Source organism: Pristiophorus japonicus, chromosome 10 (assembly GCF_044704955.1).
Source record: "Pristiophorus japonicus isolate sPriJap1 chromosome 10, sPriJap1.hap1, whole genome shotgun sequence".
Lineage (NCBI taxonomy): Eukaryota > Metazoa > Chordata > Chondrichthyes > Pristiophoridae > Pristiophorus > Pristiophorus japonicus.
In genome coordinates, this window is record NC_091986.1 from 173,027,804 (window position 1) to 173,047,873 (window position 20,070).

Genomic DNA, 20,070 nt, shown 5'->3' on the forward strand with positions numbered 1-20,070 from the left:
ACTGGATCTGACGTCGGCCTATATGACACAGGAGCTTGTCGACACTTCGAAGAAACTCACCTGCATCAACGTTTGTCGACGACAGGTGTCCTTTTGGAATCCATTCGGCTGCAACCATATTTCAGAGGAACATGGAGAGTCTACTGAAGTCCGTTCCGAGAACCGTCGTGTTTCAAGATAACATTCTGGTCACAGGTCGCGACACTGCTGAACATCTGAACAATCTTGAAATCCGACATCGTCTGGACGAAGTGTGTCTTCATGGCACCTGAAGTTGAATTCCTGCTGATGGCATCAGGCCTATTGATTCGAAAACCAAGGCCATCAAAAATGCACCCATTCCTTGGGCTACTCAACTACTTCGATAATTTCTTACCCAGATTGAGCACTTTATTAGAGCCACTGCACATGCTGCACAGAAAAGGAAACAACTGGGTCTGTGGTGTATCTTGAGATAGAGCTTTTGAGAAAACCAAGAATCTGCTCTGTTCGAACAAGCTGCTTGTTCACTCTGATCCGTGTAAGCGTCTTGTATTAGCCTGTGATATTTCATCATATGGGGTTGGCTGTGTACTCCAACAAGCAAATGAGTCGGGTAAGCTACAACCTGCTGCATTTGCTTTGAAAAGTTTGTCAAAGGCGGAAAGAGCTTACAGCATAGTAAAAAAAAAAGAAGCTTTGGCTTTTTGGGGTCAAAATGATGCATCAGTACCTGTTTGGTCTTCGTTTTGAACTCGAAACGGATCACAAGCCACTCATTTCATTGTTTTCGGAAAACAAAGGTATTAATACCAATGCATTGTCCCGTATCCAGAGGTGGGCGTTGACATTGTCTGCCTATGATTGTTATTAGTCATAGACCTGGCACTGAGAATTGTGCCGATGCACTGAGTCGTCTGATGTTGCCCATACCTGAAGTGGAGATGCCTCAACCTGCAGACCTACTTAGTCATGGTTGCTTTTGAGAGTGAAGAAACTCCTGTCACTGCTCAACAAGTGAGGATCTGGACCAGCCATGATCCTATTTTATCGTTTGTGAAACGTTGTGTCCTCAGTGGTGATTGATCTGCAATACCAATGGAAATGTGCACTGAGACCAAACCTTACAACCATCGCAAAGATGAACTATCCATTCAGTCAGACTGTCTACTATGGGGCAATTGCGTTATGCCTAAGAAAGGCAGAGAAAAATTTCTACGTGAACTACATAGCACTCATCCTGGTATCGTCATGATGAAAGCCATTGCCAGGGCTCATGTTTGGTGGCCTGGAATTGACTCTGACCTGGAATCATGTGTGCATCAGTGCAATACTTGCATGCAGCTCAGTTAAGTACCAGCAGAATCTCCACTGAGTCTTTAGTCATGGCCATCTAAACCATGGTCGAGGATACACATCGATTTTGCGGGCCCTTTCCTGGGAAAGATGTTTTTTGTTGTGGTGGATGCATATTCAAAGTGAATAGTGTATTATTATGTCGTCCAGTACATCTACAGCTACTATTTAGAGCCTTCGTGTCACGTTTGCTACTCATGGTTTGCCTGACATTGTTGTGAGCGATAACGGATCTTGCTTCACAAATCTTGAGTTTCAGAAGTTCATCGTATCAGACATGTACGGTCTGCTCCATTCAAACCTGCGTCTAATGGTCAAGCAGAGCGTGCGGTTCAAACGATCAAGCAAAGCATGAAATGTGTAACTCAGGGTTCACTGCAGACTCGTTTGTCATGTATATTGCTTAGTTACAGGACAAGACCTCGCACGCTTCCCGGGGTCTCCCCGGCTGAACTACTGATGAAGAGAAGTCTCAAGACCAAGCTTTCTCTTGTCCATCCTGATTTGAATGATCATGTTGAAAACAGTTGTCAAAATCAGCAATGTTATTATGATCGTGCTGCTGTGTCACATGACATCTGTCAACGATCCAGTTTATGTGCTGAATTATGGTCAAGGTCCAAAGTGGATCGCCAGTACTGTTACGGCCAAGGAGGGTAACGGAGTGTTTATTGTTGTGGGCAAACATGCAGGAAACATGTTGATCAGTTAAAACTGGGATGCACGGATGAACTGGAACCGGTTGAGGAAGATGCAGTCAGTGACCAACCAACCAATGTTCATTCATGCTGTCATTACTGAATCTGGACTTTCAGTCTCTGATAGAAGCATAAGAACATAACAACAGAAGAACATAAGAATTAGGAACAGGAGTAGGCCATCGAACCCCTCGAGCCTGATCTGCCATTCAACAAGATCATGGCTGACCTGGCCGTGGACTCAGCTCCACTTACCCGCCTGCTCCCCGAAACCCTTAATACCCTTATTGGTTAAAAATCTATCTATCTGTAATTTGAATACATTCAATGAGCTAGCCTCAACTTCCTTGGGCAGAGAATTCCACAGATTCACAACTCTCTGGGAGAAGAAATTCCCCCTCAACTCGGTTTTAAATTGGCTCCCCCATATTTTGAGGCTGTGCCCCCTAGTTCTAGTCTCCCCAACCAGTGGAAACAACCTCTCTGCCTCTATCTTGTCAGTCCCTTTCATTATCTTAAATGTTTCGATAAGATCCTCCCTCATCCTTCTGAACTCCAACGAGTAAAGACCCAGTCTACTCAATCTATCATCATAAGGTAACCCCCCTCATCTCCGGAATCCGCCTAGTGAATCGTCTCTGTACCCCCTCCAAGGCTAGTATATCCTTCCTTAAGTAAGGTGACCAAAACTGCACGCAGTATTCCAGGTGCGACCTCACCAATACTCTATACAGTTGCAGCAGGACCTCCCTGCTTTTGTATACCATCCCCCTCGCCATGAAGGCCAACATTCCATTCGCCTTCCTGATTACCTGCTGCACCTGCAAACTAACTTTTCGGGATTCATGCACAAGGACCCCCAGGTCCCTCTGCACTGCAACATGTTGTAATTTCTCCTCATTCAAATAATATTCCCTTTTTACTGTGTTTTTTCCCAAGGTGGATGACCTCACAATTTCCGACATTGTATTCCATCTGCCAAACCTTAGCCCATTCGCTTAATCTATCTAAATCTCTTTGCTTCCTCTCTGTGTCCTCTACACAACCCGCTTTCCCACTAATCTTTGTGTCATCTGCAAATTTTGTTACACTACACTCTGTCCCCTCTTCCAGGTCATCTATGTATATTGTAAACAGTTGTGGTCCCAGCACCGATCCCTGTGGCACAACACTAACCACCGATTTCCAACCCGAAAAGGACCCATTTATCCCGACTCTCTGCTTTCTGTTCGCCAGCCAATTCTCTATCCATGCTAATACATTACCTCTGACTCCGTGTACCTTTATCTTCTGCAGTAACCTTTTGTGTGGCACCTTATCGAATGCCTTTTGGAAATCTAAATACACCACATCCATCGGTACACCTCTATCCACCATGCTCGTTATATCCCCAAAGAATTTCAGTAAGTTAGTTAAACATGATTTCCCCTTCATGAATCCATGTTGCGTCTGCTTGATTGCACTATTCCTAGCTAGATGTCCCGCTATTTCTTCCTTAATGATAGCTTCAAGCATTTTCCCCACTACAGATGTTAAACTAACAGGCCTGTAGTTACCTGCCTTTTGTCTGCCCCCTTTTTTAAACAGAGGCGTTACATTAGCTGCTTTCCAATCCGCTGGTACCTCCCCAGAGTCCAGAGAATTTTGGTAGATTATAACGAATGCATCTGCTATAACTTCTCTTTTAATACCTTGGGATACATTTCATCAGGACCAGGGGACTTGTCTACCTTGATTCCCTTTAGCCTGTCCAGCACTACCCCCCTAGTGATAGTGATTGTCTCAAGGTCCTCCCTTCCCACATTCCCGTGACCAGCAATTTTTGGCATGGTTTTTGTGTCTTCCACTGCGAAGACCGAAGCAAAATAATTGTTTAAGGTCTCAGCCATTTCCACATTTCCCATTATTAAATCCCCCTTCTCATCTTCTAAGGGACCAACATTACCACTCCCATCAGATCGGTTACTCACCCTCCAGTCATAACTGACTCGAATGCTCGCCCAGAACTGGAGTTGAACTAAGATGATCAACTCGTGAGCAAAAAGCCCCAGACCGTCTTAATTTGTAAAGAGATTGATACTAAGATCTTGAAAGGGGATGTTATGTATTGATGCTTGGGGTCACCAGACACCAGGGGGTGCTACTGTCGGAGGTCATCAGACTGTATGCGCGTGTGCGCGGGCCTTGGTATATAAGAACCAGTACTATGTCTTGGGCGCGAATAAAGTTGAACCAGGTTTGCACCTGAGTGAGTTTACAGCAGAAGTCTTTCGAGTCATTATATACATTGCACTTGTGATGAAGGCCAACAATCCATTAGCATTTTTGGCTAATTTTTGTACCTGTGCACTGTTTGTGATTTGTGTACATGGACACCTCAAACCCTTTGTCCCTCCACAGTTCCTAGATGCTCACCATGTAGAAAATATTTGATTTATATTTCTCAGTCCTAGAAGCACTCTTAATATTTCTGATAAGTCCAGTTGGAGCCACAATGTTTCCCAATTATATTTTCCACTTGCAATATCCCCTCACTCCACTGCTTTCAGTTATGTCCTAAAAAAGATGGTCAATCCAGCCCTCCCCATGCAACCATAATTCTGTCAATTTATTAATCATGCTTCTAGTGTTTGTATAGAAGCACTTAATAAAATTGCCAGATAATTATGTTTCTTGATTCCATCCTTCTGTGATGGGTACAACTGAATAGGTTGAAAAATATTTTTTATCTTCTAAAATGAAATTTGTAATGTCCAAAATAATTAATGCTTTAAGCAAAGTTTTAAAAAAATGCATATTTCATTATGATTAAATTTACCATTGAATTGTTTTTTTGTCTTTAAATGTCATTTAAAGTTTTTACTTCAAGACCTCAGCTTGTTTCAAAAGTCTAGGCTTCAACAGGATATTTTAACTTCACAACAGTTAGAGAGAACTATCAATCACAATTATAAGATTCCAGTAATCATTATGATCCCTTAGCTTACTTTTAATTTTTTTTAAATCGAATAATCCTATTAATGTATCGTCACGAAAAATAAAATGCAGAATATTTTTATGTTTCGAATGATGTAGAAATAACTGTCCTAATAAGACATTAATATCTAACTGTAAAGCTGTCCTTTTTTATTATAATTTTAGTATACTATGATCTATTCAGAACATTAGTAGGTTTTGTGTAATTAATTCACAAGTTTGACGTTTTTTTTAAAAAAAAAATGTGTTGCCCAGGGGTCTATTGCTAGCCAGTAGATTATTTTAATACTGCATGTGGAATTTCCCTTTAATTAGCTACAAATTATTATCATAAAGATATCAAAAGTGCTTCAATGCACTTTCAGCAGTCTGCTTTATTTATAAACCCAGGATAGGCTTGAAAAGACTTGCTCCAAAATGATAAGAATTGAAAACTTAGTTACATACCAAATTAGTATATACTTAACAGTTAACAGAATAATTTTAGGACGAAAAGGGTTCAAATGACATTTATAACCTGATTAAGTTTTACTCTTGTAATTTGATCCATGTGATTAGGTTATAACCTTGCAATTTACTCTCTGCATTTATTCTTCTATGTATTAGGAGACTCTCAAAGTACTTAATAAACTCAGCAGATCCAGGCCAAATTTAATTATCATTCACAACACATGTGCATCCAATTGTATGGATATGGTGTCTGTAAGGTGTACGAATTAACTGCGCAGATAGCAGTTAACGGATACGATGTGATTGGCATCACGGAGATATGGCTCCAGGGGGACCAAGGCTGGGAACTCAACATCCAGGGGTATTCAACATTTAGGAAAGATAGACAGAAAGGAAGAGGAGGCGGGGTGGCGTTGCTGGTTAAAGATGAAATCAATGCAATTGTAAGGAAGGCCATTAGCCTGGATGATGTGGAATCGGTATGGGTGGAGCTGCGGAATACCAAAGGGCTGAAAACACTAGTGGGTGTTGTGTATAGACCACCAAATAATAGTAGTGAGGTTGGGGACAGCATCAAACAAGAAATAAGCGATGTGTGCAATAAAGGTACAGCAGTAATCATGGGCAACTTTAATCTGCACATTGATTGGGCTAACCTAACTGGTAGCAATGCGGTGGAGGAGGATTTCCTGGAGTGTATTAGGGATGGTTTTCTCGACCAATATGTCGAGGAACCAACCAGGGAGCTGGCCATCCGAGACTGGGTATTGTGTAATGAGAAGGGACTAATTAGCAACCTTGTTGTGCGAGGCCCCTTGGGGAAAAGTGACCATAATATGGTAGAATTCCTTATTAAGATGGAGAGTGACAAAGTTAATTCGGAAACTAGGATCCTGAACTTAAGGAAAGGTAACTTCGACGGTATGAGGCGTGAATTGGCTAGAATAGACTGGCAAACTATACTAAAAGGGTTGACGGTGGATAAGCAGTGGCAAACATTTAAAGATCACATGGATGAACTTCAGCAAATGTACATCCCTGTCTGGAGTAAAAAATAAAACTGGAAAGGTGGCTCAACCATGGCTATCAAAGGAAATTAAGGATAGTGTTAGATCCAAGGAAGAGGCATATAAATTGGCTAGAAAAAGCAACAAACCTGAGGACTGGGAGAAATTTAAAATTCAACAGAGGAGGACTAAGGGTTTAATTAAGAGGGGGAAAATAGAGTACGAGCGGAAGCTTGCAGGGAATATAAAAACTGACTGCAAAAGCTTCTATAAATATGTGAAGAAAAAAAGATTAGTAAAGACAAATGTAGGTCCCTTGCAGTCCGATTCAGGTGAAATTATAATGGGGAACAAAGAAATGGCAGGCCAAATGAACCAATACTTCGGTTCTGTCTTCACGAAGGAAGATACAAATAACCTTCCGAAGGTACTATGGGACAGTTGGTCAAGTGAGAAGGAGGAACTGAAGGATATCCTTATTAGGCGGGAAATTGTGTTCGGGAAATTGATGGGATTGAAGGCCGATAAATCCCCGGGGCCTGATGGTCTGCATCCCAGAGTGCTCGAGGAAGTGGCCCTAGAAATAGTGGATGCATTGGTGATCATTTTCCAACAGTCTATCGACTCTGGATCAGTTCCCATGGATTGGAGGGTAGCTAATGTAACACCAATTTTTAAAAAAGGAGGGAGAGAGAAAAAGGGTAATTATAGACCGGTTAGCCTGACATCAGTAGTGGGGAAAATGTTGGAATCGATCATTAAGGACAAAATAGCAGCGCATTTGGAAAGCGGTGACCGGATCGGATCAAGTCAGCATGGATTTATGAAAGGGAAATCATGCTTGAAGAATCTACTGCAATTTTTTGAGGATGTAACTAGCAGAGTGGACAAGGGAGAACCAGTGGATGTGGTGTATTTGGACTTTCAGGCTTTTGACAAGGTACCGCACAAGAGAGTGTTCTGCAAAGTCAAAGCACATGGTATTGGGGGTAATATACTGACATGGATAGGGAACTGGTTGGCAGACAAGAAGCAGAGAATCGGGATAAATGGGTCCTTTTCAGAATGGCAGGCAGTGACTAGTGGAGTGCCGCAGGGCTCCGTGCTGGGACCCCAGCTCTTTACAATATACATTAACGATTTGGATGAAGAAATAGAGTGTAATATCTCCAAGTTTGCAGATGACACTAAACTGGGTGGCGGTGTGAGCTGTGAGGAGGATGCTAAGAGGCTGCAGGGTGACTTGGACAGGTTAGGTGAGTGGGCAAATGCATGGCAGATGCAGTATAATGTATTTTGGTGGCAAAAACACGAAGGCAGAATATTATCGGAATGGTGACAGACTAGGAAAAGGGGAGGTGCAATGAGACCTGGGTGTCATGGTTCATCATTCACTGAAAGTGGGCATACAGGTACAGCAGGCGGTGAAGAAGGCAAATGGTATGTTGGCCTTCATAGCTAGGGGATTTGAATATAGGAGCAGGGAAGTCTTACTGCAGTTGTACAGGGCCTTAGTGAGGCCTCATCTGGAATATTGTGTTCAGTTTTGGTCTCCAAGTTTGAGGAAGGACGTTCTTGCTATTGAGGCAGTGGAGCGAAGGTTCACCAGACTGATTCCCAGGATGGCTGGACTGTCATACGAGGAGAGACTGGATTAACTGGGCCTTTATTCACTGGAGTTTCGAAGGATGAGAGGGGATTTCATGGAAACATATAAGATTCTGACAGGACTGGACAGGTTAGAGGCGGCAAGAATGTTCCCGATATTGGGGAAGTCCAGAACCAGGGGACATGGTCTTAGGATAAGGGGTAGGCAATTTAGGATTGAGATGAGGAGAAACTTCTTCACTCAGAGAGTTGTTAACCTGTGGAATTCCCTGTCGCAGAGAGTTGTTGATGCCAGTTCACTGGATATATCAAGAGGGAGTTAAATATGGCTCTTACGATAAAGGGGATCAAGGAGTCTGGAGAGAAAGCAGGAAAGGAGTATTGAAGGAATGATCAGCCATGATCTTATTGAATGGCGGTGCAGGTTCGAAGGGCCGAATGGCCTATTCCTGCACCTATTTTTCTATGTTTCTATTGTACATTTTTAATAAGTTTTAATACATTTAGAAATTGAGGAAAGAAACACTAAATGTTTCCATTATTTATACTATAGAATAGAAACTCCAGAGTCTGATGTAAATGACTCTTTATCTACGGAGGCAACACCACAGAAGAAACGAGGAAGGCCGCCAAAAACGCCACCTACACCGCAGTCGCAACCAAAGAAAAATTTGTAAGTGGATAACTTGTTTAAAGGCTGAAAATACAAACCAAGAAGTGTGATTATAGATTGCGTTAATGTTTTAAAAACTGTTTTGTGCCTCTTCAGATGATTGTTTGGAAATTTAAAAAATTGTGATCTTATTCAGATATTTTACGGTAGAGTTAAATTGAAACATTTCAAAATCCTAAGTCTGGCTTGTCTCCACAGTTATGTACTTGGATAGCTTCTGGATTATGAGGTAGCACGCACAGTTGAACTGTTTGGGAGATGGGGAGAAAAAGTGGCTGAAAGCTATGAGCAGATCACCTGTTTTTGCAGGGATGGGGGTCAAGTGGTTCTGAGGGTCTTGGAGGAAGACAAAAACAAAATGTGTGGGATCATGGCATGTAAATTGGATACTGAATTCTGATACTTCCTTGAATTAGTATGCATTTAATTCACCTGACCATATCTGACAATCCTTTGTATCTCTATCAGTGTAACTTTGAATTGCTGATGTATAGTAATTTTGCTTGTGTAAACTGCATCTAACATGAATTTGTATTAAAAAATGGAGTAATTTAAACTAATATCGTTGAATGCAAATGTCTTCGAACACACTGGGGGGGAAAATTGCGACCGGAAGCTTCCTTTGTACGAACGCCTCCGACCCGAAAAAAATCTACGAAAGTACCCGGTGGTCTTGGAGAAATGTAGGATCCCGGTCGGAGCCCTCGATTCGCTGCGCAGTGCATGGGGAGATGTATGTCACATATATACATACGTAGGTACAAGCTGGAGTCACATGCACCTGGACCCCCAATCTCTAATTAGCATTCTCATAAAAATGGGAGCTGTGTTTGTCGGGACTCCCATTGCTATCAATGAGGAAAAACCTCAAAAACCGAAACACAGCATAATAAATAAATAAAACACCTCACTTTTAAAATTAATTGAAATTAAATGTTTTAGGAAAACAAAATATTTTTGGGAATTTTTTTTGTGTTTTAATAGTGTTTAAAAATAAACTTACCTTAATGGACAGGGCTTTTAATATAAAAATTGAGTGTTTGTTTAAATTTGATTTTTATATTTTAAAACTCTTACACTGGTAAAAGTAAGATATGCGTCTGCTTTTACCAGGCGTAAAAGTTTGAAGGATATTCGCTGGGCACGAGTTGGGCAAATAGCCCAGTCTCTCCCACGCACGAATGTTCTTCTCTTGGATGCAGAGCATCTGTCAAGAGAAATCTTGACAGATCAGAAAAGCCGGTTTTCGGCGCATGCGCATCTTGTCCCGAAAACCGGCTTTTGCAAGGCCTCAAGAGGTCCATGCACGCTTTAGCGAGGCCAGAATTTTCAGCCCATTATTTGATACTGTGGTTTTCCATTTTAACTTTCGTCATTATGACACTGTTATTTCCAAAATATGATGCAATAGTATAACATTGCATCACACAGCTGACCCTTTTGTTCTGGTCAGCTAAATGGTGCACCAGTTGCATTCCAGTTCTATTTCACAGAAATCTATATTGAGGTTTAACTCGTGCATCTAGTTAATGGTAAGTTGACAGCAAATAAAAATATAATTGCAGATATGTGGCACCACAGATTGTTCCTTCACCTGTAGTATTATATGAATTATAATGGAACCTTAATTATGCACCATAATGGATGAGATCCCCTGGACTATAGAAACTGACAGATAATTGAGTTTTCAGTACATCAACTCATAAAATTAAGGTAATTTTTATTCAAACCTGAACCTCGATGAACAGTGTACCTACTCCTACAAAGTTAGCAGCGTTCTAATAAAACTTGTGTCTGATTCTGTTTAAAAGTATGATTGAAGTTAAATTTTATTTTTTAAATTTGAGAACAAGTGACCTGAATTCAAAATCCTCCTGAGCTCAATGGGTAGTATAACTACATTAATTTTATAAGCATGCCTGCAATAGCTTTAAAAGCAGTTTTTCAAATCCAGGTTCACATATTGCTCAGATGAACAGGACCCCAAGAAAGAATGCAAAAGGCAGGAGGCAACAGAGCAGAGTAGCACTGGGGTAAGTGTAAACCACAAGGTGATAGGAAGGGACAATATGTATGAAGATAAAGGGGCTGCAGGAGGGGTCAAAACTAAAAATCATGGTTTAAAAGCTAGTATTAAAACACTCTACCGAAACGCACACAGCATTCGAAATAAAGTAAATGAGTTGACGGCACAAATCATTACAAATGGGTATGATTTGGTGGCCATTACAGAAACGTGGTTGCAGGGTGGCCAAGACTGGGAATTAAACATACAGGGGTATCTGACAATTCGGAAGGATAGACAAGAAGGGAAAGGAGGTGGGGTAGCTCTGTTAATAAAGGATGATATCAGGGCAGTTGTGAGAGATGATATTGGCTCTAATGAACAAAATGTTGAATCATTGCGGGTGGAGATTAGAGATAGTAAGGGGAAAAAGTCACTGGTGGGCGTAGTTTATAGGCCCCCAAATAATAACTTCACGGTGGGGCGGGCAATAATCAAGGGAATAATAGAGGCATGTGAAAAAGGAATGGCAGTAATCTTGGGGGATTTTAACCTACATATCGATTGGTCAAATCAAATCGCACGGGGTAGCCTGGAGGAGGAATTCATAGAATGCATACAGGATTGTTTCTCAGATCAGTATATTACAGAACCTACAAGGGAGCAAGCTATCTTAGATCTGGTCCTGTGTAATGAGACAGGAATAATAAACGATCTCCTAGTAAAAGATCCTCTCAGAATGAGTGATCACAGTATAGTTGAATTTGTAATATAGATTGAGGGTGAGGAAGTAGTGTCTCAAACGAGCATACTATGCTTAAACAAAGGGGACTACAGTGGGATGAGGGCAGAGTTAGCTAAAGTAGACTGGAAACATAGACTAAACGGTGGCACAATTGAGGAACAGTGGAGGACTTTTAAGGAGCTCTTTCATAGTGCGCAACAAAAATATATTCCAGTGAAAAAGAAGGGCGGTAAGAGAAGGGATAACCAGCCGTGGATAACCAAGGAAATAAAGAAGAGTATCAAATCAAAAACCAATGCGTATAAGGTGGCCAAGGTTAGTGGGAAACTAGAAGATTGGGAACATTTTAAACGACAGCAAAGAATGACTAAGAAAGCAATAAAGAAAGGAAAGATAGATTACGAAAGTAAACTTGCGCAAAACATAAAAACAGATAGTAAAAGCTTTTACCGATATATAAAAAGGAAAAGTGACTAAAATAAATGTTGGTCCTTTAGAAGATGAGAAGGGGGATTTAGTAATGGGAAATGTGGAAATGGCTGAGCCTTAAACAATTATTTTGCTTCGGTCTTCACAGTGGAAGACACTAAAACCATGCCAAAAATTGCTGGTCACGGGAATGTGGGAAGGGAGGACCTTGAGACAATCACTATCACTAGGGAGGTAGTGCTGGACAGGCTAATGGGACTCAAGGTGGACAAGTCCCCTGGTCCTGATGAAATGCATCCCAGGGTATTAAAAGAGATGGCGGAAGTTATAGCAGATGCATTGGTTATAATCTACCAAAATTCTCTGGACTCTGGGGAGGTACCAGTGGATTGGAAAGCAGCTAATGTAACGCCTCTGTTTAAAAAAAGGGGGCAGACAAAAGGCAGGTAACTATAGGCTGGTTAGTTTAACATCTGTAGTGGGGAAAATGCTTGAAGCTATCATTTAAGGAAGAAATAGCGGGACATCTGGATAGGAATAGTGCAATCAAGCAGACGCAACATGGATTCGTGAAGGGGAAATCATGTTTAACTAATTTACTGGAATTCTTTGAAGATATATCGAGCATGGTGGATAGAGGTGTACCGATGGATATGGTGTATTTAGATTTCCAAAAGGCATTCGATAAGGTGCCACACAAAAGGTTACTGCAGAAGATAAAGGTACGCGGAGTCAGCGGAAATGTATTAGCATGGATAGAGAATTGGCTGGCTAACAGAAAGCAGAGAGTTGGGATAAATGGATCCTTTTCAGGTTGGAAATCGGTGGTTAGTGGTGTGCCACAGGGATCGGTGCTGGGACCACAACTGTTTACAATATACATAGATGACCTGGAAGATGGGACAGAGTGTATTGTAACAAAATTTACAGATGACACAAAGATTAGTGGGGAAGCAGGTTGTGTAGAGGACACAGAGAGGCTGCAAGGAGATTTAGATAGGTTAAGCGAATGGGCTAAGGTTTGGCAGATGGAATACAATGTCGGAAAATGTGAGGTCATCCACCTTGGGGGGGAAAAAAAACAGTAAAAGGGAATATTATTTGAATGGGGAGAAATTACAACATGCTGCGGTGCAGAGGGACCTGGGGGTCCTTGTGTATGAATCCCAAAAAGTTAGTTTGCAGGTGCAGCAGGTAATCAGGAAGGCGAATGGAATGTTGGCCTTCATTGCAAGAGGGATGGAGTACAAAAGCAGGGAGGTCCTGCTGCAACTATACAGGGTATTGGTGAGGCTGCACCTGGAGTACTGCATGCAGTTTTGGTCACCTTGCTTAAGGAAGGATATACTAGCTTTGGAGGGGGTACAGAGACGATTCACTTGGCTGATTCTGGAGATGAGGGGGTTACCTTATGATGGTAGATTGAGTAGACTGGGTCTTTACTCGTTGGAGTTCAGAAGGATGAGGGGTGATCTTATGGAAACATTTAAAATAATGAAAGGGATAGAGGCAGAGAGGTTGTTTCCACTAGTCAGGGAGACTAGAACTAGCGGGCACAGCCTCAAAATCCGGGGGAGCCAATTTAAAACCGAGTTGAGAAGGAATCTCTTCTCCCAGAGGGTTGTGAATCTGTGGAATTCTCTGCCCAGGGAAGCAGTTGAGGCTAGCTCATTGAATGTATTCAAATCACAGATAGATAAATTTTTAACCAATAAGGGAATTAAGGGATATGGGGAGCGGGCGGGTAAGTGGAGCTGAGTCCACGGCCAGATCAGCCATGATCTTGTTGAATGGCGGAGCAGGCTCGAGGGGCTAGATGGCCGACTCCTGTTCCTAATTCTTATGTTCTTATGTTCTTGTATTGCACTCTGATCCACACGACTTTCCTGTCCCAATCTCCAGATCATGTCTCTCAGATTCAGCTACCGTCCGGTTTTCAGCTAATTGATGGGTGGATAAGCAAGGCCTACTATACTGGAAAACAGCAGAATATTGCTTTACTGTATTCAGAAAAATATTTTCATTTAACCTGCTCTGTAGTTACTTTATTGAATATGGGTCCAATGCTGGCCTCTGACCTAAATCTCGATTGTGGGTTCTGAAGGTTTTTGCGAGATTGTCAATATCGTTAATGGCAGATTTGACGGCCAATTAGCCAATCAAAGCCATTGCCCAGAATTTCAAATTACATTTTTTAGTGTTGTGCAGGCATCAGCTTCTTAAATTTTTATCTTGTCTTCTTTAACAACATTGTCTTATTTGTTTATAGTATTTACTTAGAATGCTCACTACTTAGCGTAGTAACTTAAGAACGTTGTTTAAAATTTGGTGACGTTGAAGTTCTTCCCTTTTACCAGGCATTGAAAATTGGAAAAAACTGTGTATCCTGTGTAGTTATACTACTCATTGCGCTCAGGAGGATTTTTCGATAATTAATAAAGCCACCTTTCGTGCACTTCCAGGACCTTTGTTCCTTCATATAAGTCATTGATAAATATCGTGAAAAGCCGAGACTCCAGTACAAACCTCTGGGGAGGGGAGGGGGATGGTGGGGGAGGCAGGCACCACTAGTCACATCATGCCAATTGGAATATATACCCATTATCATTACACTGTTTTCTACCTCCTAACAATTCCCTACTCTCGTGTCCTGGCCAATATTTATCCCTCAATCAACATAACAAAATCAGATTTATCTGGTCATTATCACACAGCTGTTTGTGGGAGCTTGCTGTGTGCAAATTGGCTGCCATGTTTCCTACATTACAGCAGTGACTGCACTTCAAAAAAGAAAATACTTAATTGGCTGTAAAGCATTTTGGGATGTCCAGTAGTCGTGAAAGGTGCTGTGGAGATGCAAGTCTCTCTCTCATTCTCTCTCTCTCTCTCTCTCTCTCTCTCTCTCTCTCTCTCTTCCCACCCCCCCCCCCCCCTCCCTCTCCACATGGCTTCCAATTCCATGTGCTTTTATTTTTGCTAATAGTCTCGTCTGTGGAACCTTATCAAATGCCTTCTGCAAATCCATATAAATAATGACCATAGATACTCCCTTATCTACCACATTAGTAACCTCCAAAAATTTAACCAGGTGAGTTGAGCATAACTTACCTGTTGCAAATCCATTTTGGCTGCCACTCATCAGTTCATATTTGTCCAAGTGCTTAGTCACTCTGTCCCTAATAACGAATTCTAATAACCTCCCCACAACAGATGTTTGACTAATAAGTCTATAGGTTATAAGCTTTGACATTTTATGCTCCTCGAGGATTTTGCCACTAGGGGAGAGGGGTTGGGAATCATTGACCAGTTTTGGTACCCATTGATGCTATCAAGCACTCCTAAAGCAAGTGTATTATTGCCAGATACAGAGAATTTGTTTTTACTTTGCCCTAAATGCATTATTTAACACAAGCCTCAGAAGAACATACCATACTGCACTAGTGGTGTGAATTCTAATTTTCCACAATGGGCATTCCTGGGACCCACTCTGAGGGGACACTTGTATCTCTTCACTCTGGGGTTGAATGCGTATTTAGGTTCCAGAGTTTAAATAACCCATTGCAGCACTCAGTTTATGAAACTGAAACTTATATACTTCCCTGTTTTGAGAGCCTCATTCTCCTGCCATGCTTAAATAATTAGCATAATTTAAAGTGAGTGACAACATACTTAAAGGTGGGCATCGTTCACACATTACCCATTTCCTCACGCCAAACCGTGGTGTTGAACATAGAAACATAGAAAAAAGGTGCAGGAGTAGGCCATTCGGCCCTTATGAGCCTGCACCACCATTCAATATGATCATGGCTGATCATGCAACTTCAGTACCCCATTCTGGCTTTCTCTCCATACCCATTGATCTCTTAAGCTTCAAGTGCCACATTTAACTCCCTTTTGAATATATCTAACGAACTGGCTTCAACAACTTTCTGTGGTAGAGAATTCCACAGGTTCACAATTATCGGAGTGAAGAAGTTTCTCCTCATCTCGGTCCTAAATGGCTTACCCCTTCTCCTTCGACTCTGACCCCTGGTTCTGGACTTCACCCAACATCGGGAACATTCTTCCTGCATCTAACCTGTCCAATCCCATCAAAATTTTATATGTTTCTGAGAACCCCTCTCATTCTTCTAAATTCAAGTGAATATAAGCCTAGTCGATCCAGTCTTCATATATCACTCTGGCGAACCTTCGTTGCACTCCCTCAATAGCAAGAATGTCCTTCCTCAGATTAGGAGACCAAAACTGCACACACTATTCAAGGTGTGGCCTCATCAAGGCCCTGTACAAACTGCAGTAAGACCTCTCTGCTCCTATACTCAACTTCTTGCTATGAAGGCCAACATGCCATTTGCCACCTTCACCGCCTGTTGTACCTGCATGCCAACTTTCAATGACTGATGTACCATGACACCCAGGTCTCATTGCACCTCCCCTTTTCCTAATCTGTCACCATACAGATAATATTCTGCCTTCCTGTTTTTGCCACCAAAGTGAATAACCTCACATTTATCTACATTATACTGCATCTGCCATGCATTTGCTCACTCACCAAACCTGTCCAAGTCACCTTGCAGCCTCTTGGCATCCTCCTCACAGCTCGCACTGTCACCCAGCTTAGTGTCATCTGCAAACTTGGAGATATTACCTTCAATTCCTTTGTCTAAATCATTAATATATATTGTAAATAGCTGGGATCCCAGCACTGAACCTTGCGGTACCCCACTAGTCACTGCCTGCCATTCTGCAAAGGACCCGTTTATTCGTACTCTTTGCTTCCTATCTGTCAACCAGTTCTCTATCCATGTCAATACATTACCCCTAATACCATGTGCTTTAACTTTGCACACTAATCTCTTGTGTGGGACCTTGTCAAAAGCCTTTTGAAAGTCCAAATACACCACATCCACTGGTTCTCCCTTGTCCACTCGACTAGTTACATCCTCAAAAAAATTTAGAAGATTTGTCCAGCATGATTTTCCTTTCATAAATCCATGCTGACTTGGAACCGATCCTGTCACTGCTTTCCAAATGTGTTGCTATTATATCTTTAATAATTGATTCCAACATTTTCCCCACTACCGATGCCAGGCTAACCGATCTATAATTCCCTGTTTTCTCTCTCTCTCTTTTTAAAAAGTGGGGTTACATTAGCTCCCCTCCAATCCATAGGAACTGATCCAGAGTCTATAGAATGTTGGAAAATGATCACCAATGCAGCCACTATTTCGAGGGCCACTTCCTTAAGTACTCTGGGATGCAGACTATCAGGCCCTGGGGATTTATCGGACTTCAATCCCATCAATTTCCCTAACACAATTTCTTGACTAATAAGGATTTCCTTTAATTACTCCTCCTCCTCCTCGCGAGACCGTCAGTCCCATAGTATTTCCGGAAGGTTATTTGTGTCTTTCTTAGTGAAGACAGAACCAAAGTATTTCTTCAATTGGTCTGCCATTTCTTTGTTCCCCATTATAAATTCACCTGATTCTGACTGCAAGGGACCTACAATTTGTCTTCACTAATCTTTTTCTCTTCACCTATCTGTAGAAGCTTTTGCAGTCAGTTTTTATGTTCCCTGCAAACTTACACTCATATTCTATTTTCCCCCTCCTAATTAAACCCTTTGTCCTCCTCTGCTGAATTCTAAATTTGTACCTTGGCAGACATAGTTGGATGTCTAAATGTTAGTGCAAAATATGAATTTGAAAACTAGCACTAAACCACATTCACATCAGTGCAACATTTAGTTCACCACTATCATTCTGGGCTTCTCATGGCATTTTTACTGCTTTCTGAATAATTAGCACAACTGTGAAAATATGTTACTCATGCGTCTTTGTTCTGCAGCCGTGGAGGACGTTCAAGGCAAGCTGCCAGCAGAGAAAATGATTCATCTGTAGAGATGGATTCACATCATGATAGTTCGTTGGAGAACATGGATATTTCCCAGGAAGGTTCAGTGGATGGCGTGAACACAGAAGAGGAGAATGAATTAAGTACACTGAGGGTATGGTTATTAATTGGATGTACATGTGTGTTAATATGCAACTATTGCAAATCTTGAATGGATACCAATCGTTCTACTCCATTCAGAATTTTAGTAATATTTGTTATACAACCTCCTGAGTAAGAGTGAAATAGAAAAGTCAAAGAAACTGCAAGCACATTTTTAAAATTTTTTGTTTTCCCCTTTTTTTGCATTTTTTGCACTTATTGTTTGCCAGACTGTCACAAATACCCCTATAGCTGGCTGTAAGGGTTCACCTCCTTTATATTTAAGGAACACAAGGTAGGATCTAAAACATTGATCTTGACTCATAGTTGATCTTGTATAGCTCCTATTTAAAAAAAAAAAACATTTTAATGAACGGAAACTTTGTTTGAATTAGGGTTTAATCATAATTTACTCTCTGCTCTACAAAACCAAATCTAGAGAATATATCTATTATGTTTAACACTTCATGAAAACTGTAATTGAAATGTTGTTTCAAGCATTATTCTTCGGGGGAAAAAATCCTATCCTATTTTGTGTCCAACAGGTGCGACGCAAGCCCAACAAGAAGGAAAGAAGATGAAGAGTAAATATTTTCTGATGTTGGCATTAGAGCTTGGTAATTGTTGTACTGTGTAGCTCAAGGCAAAAGGACACTGTCTAACTGATAACTGGTTGTTAAAGAAAGCATCTTGTATCTATTACCCATGCATTTGCTGTCCTAAGGTCACAAGCTTTTGGCAAACACATCAATTCATAAATTGTGGGTTGTCGTGCATTGTGATGTGTGTTGACCACAATGTACTGACTTTACAGAGAGATTGAAATAAAGGAAATTGTAAATATTTTTTTTATGTTTTGATTGAAAATGTGCTTGTATAGCTTTTAAATTACAGCTTTAAATCACCAACACAACTGTGTATTAAATGTGTGGGTGAAGAAAGTTGGTTACAATGAACGTTGACAACTTAAGCAATACTTGTTAATAATTGTACCTTCTGTGGCATCCTACTTTCAAGAAGGGACTGGTTCATGGAAAGAACAAATACATTATTGCATTTTCCTGCAGCATATACTTCTGTGGTTAGATTTGTTGGAAAGTCACCTTTTCTAAATCCCTTTAGTGTTTGATTATATATACTTGTTTCTGTAACCTGCTTTACTGCTCTGCTTTCCACCACTGAAGATGTTGGACAGGAAGTCCTCAGTTGTATAAAATGTGAAGTCAGCTAAAAATGCTTGTGGCATTTTACTTGTCAGTATTGATGCCAGAACTGTCTTGGCTTTTAGATAAAATTGGAAAAATAAAAGGGTTTTAGTTAAAATATTTTAATACTGATGGTGTATTAGACATTCAGATTGTACACCTTACTCTAGTTACCTGCCCTGTCAAATTTGTATCAATCTACTGTATCAATAAAATTCTGTAACTGAGCTTGCCTTGTTATAGTGAAAAAAAACTTTTGTGTATTTTGAAGGATAACCCTCCCTAAGTTATGGTTCCTAAGAATTAGATCATGTGAAAGTTGTTCATTGTGGTATGTGATTAATGAGAAAAGGAGCCTCTCTGCATTGTAACAACCGTTCTGTTCTGCTTGAAATGCACTTGACATATCGTTAAAAATGCCTGCAATAATATTTCGTATTTTCCTTGTTGATTTTTATTTCTGTATTGTCAATCTGTACCAAAATTTGGGTTTAATCAGATTAAAATTATTTTGTTTTACAAAGATAGCTATTTGAGTCACTGGAGAGAAATTCTTAGTTGTAGTGAAATTTTGATTGAGTCTTGAACTGCACATAGTCAATGTAGGCTGTTGGTAGAAAGACGTTACAGATTTTGCTTTATCTAGGTACAGTTCAATCATTTAAAATGTTCTCGTATTCATTATTTCCTTGTAAATGTGATAAAGCAGTCAACACGTTGTAGTGTACACGTTTGTCAGCTGTAAAAATTGCCTGCACAGAAAGCAAGTCAATGTTGAGATTTGTTTGTTACCATTCCAGCTATAGCATCTTGAATTAGCACCGTCATTATTCATCAACTGTCGTTGTGGCTTTTCTGTGCTAGCTGTTATTTTGAACAAGTTGCTAATTTGATCTAGTGCCAAAATTGAATTCATCTATCCAATGAAAATTCTGTGCAGGC

At 40.8% G+C, this 20,070-nt stretch overlaps 1 protein-coding gene across 4 annotated transcripts in view; it reads left to right on the top strand.

Moving 5' to 3' along the window:
* Positions 1–19,612, top strand: part of LOC139275199 (sister chromatid cohesion protein PDS5 homolog B) — a 297,515-nt gene extending 277,903 nt beyond the window's left edge. For all 4 annotated transcript variants that reach the window (XM_070892337.1, XM_070892338.1, XM_070892339.1 and 1 more), the window contains 3 exons: positions 8,628–8,747; positions 17,777–17,936; positions 18,469–19,612. In XM_070892337.1, the coding sequence (XP_070748438.1) occupies positions 8,628–8,747; positions 17,777–17,936; positions 18,469–18,504 (316 nt within the window). In that variant the 3' untranslated portion in view covers positions 18,505–19,612. The remainder of the gene's footprint in view (positions 1–8,627; positions 8,748–17,776; positions 17,937–18,468) is intronic.
* Positions 19,613–20,070: the final 458 nt, after the last annotated feature.